This window comes from Primulina huaijiensis, chromosome 5 (genome assembly GCF_012295235.1).
Source record: "Primulina huaijiensis isolate GDHJ02 chromosome 5, ASM1229523v2, whole genome shotgun sequence".
NCBI classification, from domain to species: domain Eukaryota; kingdom Viridiplantae; phylum Streptophyta; class Magnoliopsida; order Lamiales; family Gesneriaceae; genus Primulina; species Primulina huaijiensis.
Window position 1 is genome coordinate 18,088,722 of NC_133310.1, and position 8,849 is coordinate 18,097,570.

The 8,849-nt window shown below is 34.9% G+C and overlaps 1 protein-coding gene across 1 annotated transcript; it reads left to right on the forward strand.

The window, feature by feature from the left end:
* Positions 1 to 1,596: 1,596 nt before the first annotated feature.
* Positions 1,597 to 7,779, forward strand: LOC140976751 (polynucleotide 3'-phosphatase ZDP-like). Its single transcript, XM_073441046.1, has 11 exons — positions 1,597 to 2,033; positions 2,260 to 2,319; positions 2,898 to 2,954; positions 4,022 to 4,090; positions 4,311 to 4,367; positions 4,802 to 4,878; positions 5,372 to 5,453; positions 5,563 to 5,679; positions 6,582 to 6,703; positions 6,835 to 6,904; positions 7,449 to 7,779. The coding sequence occupies exons 1-11, from the start codon at positions 1,800 to 1,802 to the stop codon at positions 7,500 to 7,502; spliced, it is 999 nt and encodes a 332-aa protein (XP_073297147.1). The 5' UTR covers positions 1,597 to 1,799; the 3' UTR covers positions 7,503 to 7,779.
* Positions 7,780 to 8,849: the final 1,070 nt, after the last annotated feature.

An 8,849-nucleotide genomic window follows, 5' to 3' on the forward strand; every position in this document is an offset into this window, starting at 1 on the left:
TAAAATATAAGGCTCTTTTGTAGCTCGCGAACTATCGAACAAAATAATTTGGACTCGAGTTCGGCTCGGAAAAATGTTTGAAAATAATTGAGTTCGGGTTGAATTCTATGTGTTCGAATAAAATCAAATAATTTTCAACCCGACTCGAAAAACTCACGAATCGATTCGGTTCGTTTACATCAATGTATATAATTTAAGGGAATGATATGATAAAAAAAATAATTTTAAAAGACAAGAAGACGTCCCTGGAAATATATGCGGACCTCCATTTTCTTATTTACAAGTCAGATTTGAAATAATTTTGCAAGACTGTTGTACATTGATCGTACAATAACTTTTGTACCTTTGTGCAAAGCTGGATTAAGCTTGTAGTATCTGCAAAATGGTTCGCTCCTAACTGATGTTCTGAACTGGTCAGTTGAACTAGTCTTGAACCGGTGAGGTGAAATCAGTTGACTCGTCAGCTGAACTGATTTCATTGATTCAGTTGAACTGATTAGTTGAGTTCTTCATCAGTTGGCTGGGCTTCTGAAGGTCTTCTGCTGAACCACCTATCAACTGGACAATCATTTGAACTGCTCTTGATACTTCAGTTGTACTAATTCAGTTCGATCAATCAGTTGGAACTTTCAGTTTGCGTCTCGATAGCTTCAGTCTAAGCTTGGTAACTGATCAGTTCGAAGCCTGATCAGTTTCAGTTTCTGCGCATCTAGGTAAACTTATTAGAAACAAATAAATAAGTTTTGTTAACATCAAAATCAAGATTGTGAACATAAAATGTTCCAACAAATTATGCAATTCATCATCAACAAACTCAAGCAGAGCAATTTCAGCAAAATCCAATCTTAATTTTAATCTCATTTTTGTGTTTACATTTTAGCAATTTTCATGCTTTTGAACCTATTAATGGTTCGACTCGGTGACATAAATTAGTTTTACGAAAATACTATATCCATTTGAATAAGTAGTATTTTTTTAATATAATTTTCTTATAATTACAATTCTAATCCACTTTAAAATTTTAAAAATTCTCGTATTATCTCTACAAACGATATATTTAATACAATTACATTATCATTATCCAAATAATAATAAAAAAATATAATAAAAATTAATGAATTAATTAACCGGTTAGTGATCATGATCATTATTCATATATATAATTTTTAGACAAAAATTTGTGTGAGACGGTCTCACGGGTCGTATTTTGTGAGACAGATCTCTTATTTGGGACATTCATGAAAAAATATTATTTTATATGCTAAGAGTATTACTTTTTATTGTGAATATCGGTAGGGTTGACCCGTCTCACATATAAAGATTCGTGAGACCGTCTCACAAGAGACCTACTCTAATTTTTTTTATTTTGGACATGCATCGTGTGTATTTTTTGTTTGTGTGTGTGTGTATATATATATATATTTTGAATGTTATGTATTTCTAATTATTTTTATAAATTGTGCCAATGAAAAAAAAAAGCCTATGCTAGAAATTTATTTGGATATATATATATATATATATTTTGAATGTTATGTAATTCTAATTATTTGTAAAAATTGGGCCAATGAAAAAAAAAAAGCCTATGCTAGAAATTTATTGCCCCAATCCCAAATTAGTGTAACGATGGCTTTCCTCGTTCCATTCGCGCGAAAGAACGAGGATTTCCTAGAATCACAAACGAATCCCCAATTCAATTTTCCCTGCATCAAGTTGTCTTTATCCCCAATCTAGACCAAAATATCTTGAGCACTAAAGCCCCAAATTTCCATCATTTGCTCCTTTTCATAGTATCTGAAGCAATGTCGTCGTCCCCAGCTGCAGCAAAAGTCGTGGTTGAATACGCAAAGTCGGGCCGATCATTGTGTAAAAAATGCTCAAAATCTATAGCTTCCGGTGTTCCAAGGTTGGGTTTGGTTAGCAAAGACCCCCGAGGGTTTGACATGACCAAATGGCATCACTTGAATTGCTTTCCTCCTAGTGGGTCTAGTTCTATTTCACCAGCTGAGTCCATCTCTGGTTTCTCATCGCTGAAGGTGAACATGTGATGGAATTTTCCGGTTGTTTTTGCTCAGTTTATTCCCTATTTCTGCTGCAAATATCCTGTGAATGTAAGAAGATTTGGTCTGCTATATTAACCCGTGGTGTGATTTTGTGGAGGGTTTTTTTTGAATTGCGAAGAAGTGAGTTTGTAGTAATATTTAACTTTTGAAAGATATCCGTAATTCTACTTATATATTCTCCAATCCTGTGTAATTGCAGAGCAGTGATCGGGATTTTTTGATGAAATTAGCAAATGAAGTGACTCAAGCGTCAAATAAGGTAATGCTGCCACGGAGAATTGCCTATAGTTTAGACTTCTTTGCGAAGCCCAATGTAACTGATAAAGTTCTAATTTGTAGCATGTCGATATTATTCAGTACTGAAGCTAAATATGTTGGGGCATGAACACTGTTTTTTTTTCTTTTTTCGGGTTTGGGAACTAGACCCAGTCAAGACCATGCCAATCCAATCCCGTACTTGGAACTAAGAATGATTATCAGTCTCTTACAAAATTGATTTGGAGAACTTTCCATCGTTTAATGGACCCTTCAGGCTTCATCCTTGTACTGTTCAAAGTCTTTCTGCCCTTTTTTAATGTTAAGGAGCTTGTTTTGCCATGGCTCACCATTTTAAGATTGCTGATTCCTGACGAATAGACTAATTGCATTTGCACTTCGTCACGCTTTATCATCGTCAGTTTGAGCAGAAATCTAACCTTTTGCATATCTAAGGAAACAAAAGGGGCAGCTGGTGGAGCTTCTAAATGCATTCCTTGAAGATGGCATAAAATTCAATTGTTTATATAATCTACCTCTGACATAGATATTTGATACTGTCATTTGTCTGACATATATTAGGTTCGTGGTATAGACGAAGAGGAAGAGTTGGAGCAAGGAAAGTTGAAGAAACAAAAGGTAGAAAACTACACTTTTTATCTAGCATGGAATCTAACTGATAAAATTATGACATTTCAGATTGTTCTTTCTTTTCTTTTCTTTTCTTGTCCTTTTTTTGAAGTTGCGAGGTTATGGTTATGATCTAAACACCATAAATACATAAATCTAATTCAACTTTTCAGCACTTCCCAGAATAACTCTTTTAACATATTACATATATTTTAATCCAATAAATTATATTTTAAAATTTCAACATATTCATACAAATATTCATTCAGATATAATTTAATAATGTTTACCGGACGAAACATTATTTCACTTGAATGCTAAAAACCATATCCCTCAAAAAATAGTTTTAGACATACCTTTTCATCTTTCTAAACCATTTCTCAAAACCTTTCCCGTAAAGAAATTTATTTCTGTTTTCTGTTTTAGATATGTGCTCCTGGTCAAAAAACGTAAAAGGCTGAGCTATGAAAACTAGCTTGGATATGCATAGATTTTGAAAGCCACTTTCATTTTCAGAATTTTTGGAGATTCAAGATCTGTACATAGTAAATTGTTTGACTTCAGTTATTGGATTATATTATAAGAGAGTGGAATCCTGTGGCCTAGTTAGTGAATAGAGCATGACCTTGAGGGGTGTTTGGGTGCATCATCTCTGTGATATATTGATTATCTAAGGTGTTGTGTGGGGCTTTAAGTCTTTTAAAACTTACGGTTATGGTCATTTACCATCTAAAGTTAACGACTGAGAAAGCTTCTATAGAATTTACAAATGTTCTCGTGGCTGGCAGTTCAAATTTGTCTTTGCAATTGTATGTCATCAGTGTGAATAATTTGCTTAAAAAGTATATCCTTTACCACACCAGTTTTCTGCCTGTATCACTGCTTTGGTGATCCCCAATATCACATCTTACCTAATTGGGGAGTTGTTTTTTTAAGATATTTATAATCAGTTGTTGAGTCCTTCAGTGCTGTCAAGTATTGTGGTACTTTTTGAATTTTTTTTAGATAATAAATTTGCAAGGATATTTGGAAGCCATGCATTTGTTAATATTCTGGTACATGACAATTTCTTATAGTTCGGATATGAGGATGGGGGAATGCTGGAGGTGTCCATATCCACTTCTGATATCAAAGACATGTACAAGGTATGAAATTCAGTGATAAACTTTTTATGTTCAAGCATCACATGATAGCAAGATTGCATTTATGGTTGTTTTTGGGCGATTTGGTACTGTATGATGCATCTCTCGCCTGACCATCTTTAACTTACATGTTCTTTTTTGGGTATTTTATTGTGTAAATTATTTATTTTACCAAATTTTCTTCTTTTACAATGTTTTTTAAAATCGTTTCCTCATTTTTCAGGATGCTATGTTATTGCCTAAATGGAAAGCTTTCCAGACCATCATATTTCTTGAACGGGTAAGTGTCTTAATTAAATGATGGTGTTTTTCCATTGCAAAGAATTGCAAGGATTTTAAAGTGAACTATCGAATTACCATTTTTGTATCAATATTGTTTTTTCAATACAATATGCTTGATATAATTGTGGTTTATTGCTCATTCTCTTGAGAAACTTTTTTGTAATGATGTTATCATGTTACTAGAAGTCTAGAACAATTGCCATGTTTTCTGTAAATAGTTGTTTTCTTGACTCTCTACATGTCCCTAAGTTGCTGCTAATTAAAATATCAATTTAATGTTCTGAATTTGGAAATTTTTTATTCACTTTATTTCTGCCAATCTAATTGCATATCTTCTGTTCATGTGTGCATAACACTACTCAACTTTAGAATATTTTCATGCTACGTAACCCAACAACTTCAGGAAATCAGCTTTTTTTGGATTTTTTTTAGGATGATGGTCTTCACGATTCAAAAAAGATTGCGGCCTTTGATTTTGATGGGTGTCTTGCAAAGACATCTGTGAAAAGGTATGATTTTACTGGTGTTGAAGGCACTTTATGATATTTTGAACTGTTTTATGAACTGAATGATTCTTGTATGTACGGTAAACTGTATCAGCCTGCGCCTAATTGTTGTGACATGTTGTTCGTAAAAGATCATGAACCATTGATTCTACCAATGGAGCATCTGATACAAAATGGAATAATATTATAGAGGGTCCTTGAACAAATTCTATTTTGATTTTTAGTGTTTTTCCCTTGCAAAGATTAGTAGTTCTATGCGTGCTGCTATTTGCGGCAGAAAAAAATAACAGTATGCATGAGTCTGCTTGACTTGAAGCCTCTTTTTAGTTAATAGCATCAGCTCTTTGTTAAATGCCATAATATTTGACATATCAGGGTCACTTGGCGATTGATCTAATATGACCAGAATTTATTGGATTGATTAAGCCTTTTTGGAAGCTTAATCACCTGATGCATTACAATGATTATTCAATTTCGTTTTTTTTTTTAATCTTAGAGTGGGTGCTGATGCATGGTCCCTTATGTATCCTTCGATACCTGAGAAACTTAAGAATTTGTATAATGATGGCTTCAAGCTGGTTTGCTCCTTTTTCTTCAGGATCTCTGAATCAGTTTGAATTATCCAATATTACAGCGATTAACTAAATTTGAAATGTGTGTTGACTAAATAGTTGGCCTCTTCAATAGGTTATTTTTACCAATGAGTCCAATATAGACCGCTGGAAGAATAAGCGGCAGGCAGCTGTTGATTCCAAACTTGGACGACTTGAGAATTTCATTAAGCTTGTGAAGGTTCCCATTCAGGTTTATTTGCTGTCAATACACAGTCTCATGTTCTGTTTGGTAGAGCTTTGGAACAGTTGTGATCTACAATATACTTGTCAAGATTTCTGTTAGCTGTTTCCTGTAACAAGATATTTTTTATGTGTTCTTAAATGATGGGTGTGCTTGTGATCTCCATATATGATATGTTCTGTTGACTCACAATGTGAATTCTCTTTTATTTTGTATGTTAGCCTTGTCCTTTTTTCCTGAAACAAAATGTTCTTTTATCGATTGCTTTATGCTTGTGGTAACACTAATATATCTATTAGAAAGCAGTTCTGATTTATTTTGAATAAATCTTCTTTGTTTTATTCTTTGTATTAGTGAGTTTATTGTATCATGAATTCTCTCAACCCCACTTATATTCGTTGTTCAATATGAGAAACAAGATTAGTAGGTTCAGTTGAACCCTATGCTGTAATGTGGACAACAGAAAGCTGTTTGACTCGATTGTAAGACTAGAGATCTGCTTGATGCAGTCTCTAGTTTTGGACAAGTTATAGCATTTCAAATGCCTGCTGTCTGTCCTCTTGTTTTGCATGAGTGTGCAAAGTTCATTATTGGTTGTTGTTTGGCACACACCAGCTCCAGCTTAGAAATAATCAAGCTGGAAATATAACGAAAAAATGTGGCCTTTGATGGTGAAAACTCTGATTTTAATGTCTGTTTCCTTTCTGTATGTCCAACATAGCAGCCCCAGTATTTTACAGCATACTTCTGCTCCATGAAAATTTTGATTTCTTGATGCAGAAATGTGTTATGTTTCATTGGCCATTGCTCTTTTTTTTTTCTTCTTTTTTTCCCTCTTTTTTTAAAGTGTGCATGTGATGAAGTAATGATTGCGTGAACAACTGGAGACATTAAGAAAAGTGACATTTCAGGTTTTTATTGCTTGTGGGTTGAGTTATGGCGTACCAGAGGATCCCTTTCGCAAGCCAAAACCTGGGATGTGGAAAATTATGGAGAAGGAATTCAATTCTCGCCTCCCCGTTGACATGAATCAGTTATTGTTCACTTCCTCTTTCTCCTTATAGTGTTTAGCTGTAAATCGTACCATCCAATTATGTTGGTTTCATTCTTTGGTACAATTGATATGCCAAGTTAATGGCCTGACTTATTTACTCTACTGTGTAGATCCTTTTATGTGGGTGATGCAGCTGGAAGACCAGACGATCACAGTGATGCTGACATAAAATTTGCGCAGGTTCTACAAAATTATTTTACAACTTAAATTCATTATTTTTTTATCTAATAGAGTTCCTGCAATGTTACATGACTTGTTTCTTTTAGCTTAGTCATCTCTACTGATTCTTGAACTAATTATGCAATTAGATCTAAGTTCGGGATCTGGTGGTGTGTTAAGAGGAAATAAGGGAGCTAACATTCCCCATCGATTCCTTTCCCCCTTTTTACCCATGCTTGCCCCAGTTTTATTTGAAATTCTGTTCAAGTCCTGAGAAACCGACCGAAGCTCAACCACAGTTATTTTTTTTTATCTGTCCACGATGAAGCTAATTTGTTAGCCACAACATGTCTCATTACCTCTGCAAGCACTTGCATTGTTGTCAACCTCTACACATTGTACGTTGTGTTGTTGAATCTGATGTTTGTTTGTGGATGGCCAATCATGTCTGTGTCATCATAGTGTACCCCAGTCACGACTCCTACCCAGTATCTCACAGTTAATATCATAACTAACTTCTTTGGAATGTGGATATTTAACTTCTTTGGAATGTGGATATTTGCAGGCTATCGGACTAAAATTTTACGTTCCTGAGGAGTACTTCATCAATTTGGGCTAGTGCCCGGTTTTCCATTTTTGCCTTTATTGGTAAAACTTGTGAGTGAGACGTGCTGCAGGTTTATGGTGCTTGTTGAGAAGACGAAAGCACATACATGCAAATTGTCCAGATGTAAATCTGATGCCCTCTTCATCCAAGTGATCAGAGATTTTGCTCTGTTTGGGTAGAAGGGAAACTGAAATATGATATAATTAAGTTGAACTGGTAATGTATTCTGGCCACCGAAGGAAGGGAGAGTTTGGATTGAACAATTAAGATCATATTTGCATGATTTCAAGTTATGGTTGCAGGATAAAAAGATTTGATTTGATTTGATTTGATTTGATTTGATTTAGGGAGTGATTTGATTAAGGGAGCGGAAAAAGTTCATTGATTTTCTCTTTATTTTATTTTTTATTTTTTTAGTAATCATCGTGCTTTGTTTTCTTCTCCAGCAGCTACTAAAATCGATAATTTATTTCTATCCACGGAATAAATTACTTGACCCCATTTAAAAGTAGTCCATAAATTACAATTTAACATGTTTTTTAAATGAAAAAAACTATATAAAAAAAACACACATTTTTGTTATACGACAGTCCAGTCTCCAGTCTCCACTCTCCGAGCCCCACCACCGTCTTCAGTAAACGCATCATCGTTCCTTCTCTTCCTCTTCTGTCTCTTCCTTGGCCGCTCTCCGCCTCAAACCTCCGCGAAACAGCATTCCTTTTCCGATCACAGCTAATTTCCGAGTTCCTTTCAGGCGTTAACTCCTCCCACCACTTTCTTTAAAGTCACCAAACCCATCCCTCTTCCCAAAACGAAACCTTGCTCATATTTAGCCCTCCAACACGACTTCGCCTACACATACGGTAAGCCCCCGGTTCTTGCAGACTACAACCCTCATTCACATTGCACCTTCCCTTAAAAACTTGCAATAATCGTTCTTGAAAGGACAACAGCTCAATTTGATAGAATCTTTGGTGTTTGGCTTGGTGGGGTTGAGATTCTTAGGAGCTGTACCGCGGAGCCTAGAGCCACTGGAATCGTTTTGACAGTTAAGAAATATGTTACGATGTATTATTCTTTGCTGATGACCAATCAGAAGACTTTCGCTGTTTATTTAGGCAACAGTGTAGATAGTACTTGTACTGGCGTCTACCATGTAAATGTTACTTTTCATTATTATTCTTCTGAAGGAAATTACGTGAATAGGGGTTGATTCTAACGATTTAATTGATTCTGGGGCTGATTTGATACTACCCATTTCGAGAAATTCACCTTTAAATGATTGATTTTGGTTTGAGATCGAGAACTCGAAGGATTTGAAGTGTGAGGAGTTTAAGATTCCACCTAATGTATACAGGG

Bases quoted from the DNA above. Each gene is read 5' to 3' on its own strand.
- LOC140976751 (XM_073441046.1), top strand. From the start codon at position 1,800: ATGTCGTCGTCCCCAGCTGCAGCAAAAGTCGTGGTTGAATACGCAAAG. The intron at 2,955-4,021 runs GTAGAAAACTAC...AATTTCTTATAG, and splicing joins GAAAGTTGAAGAAACAAAAG to TTCGGATATGAGGATGGGGG. The intron at 4,368-4,801 runs GTAAGTGTCTTA...GATTTTTTTTAG, and splicing joins CCATCATATTTCTTGAACGG to GATGATGGTCTTCACGATTC.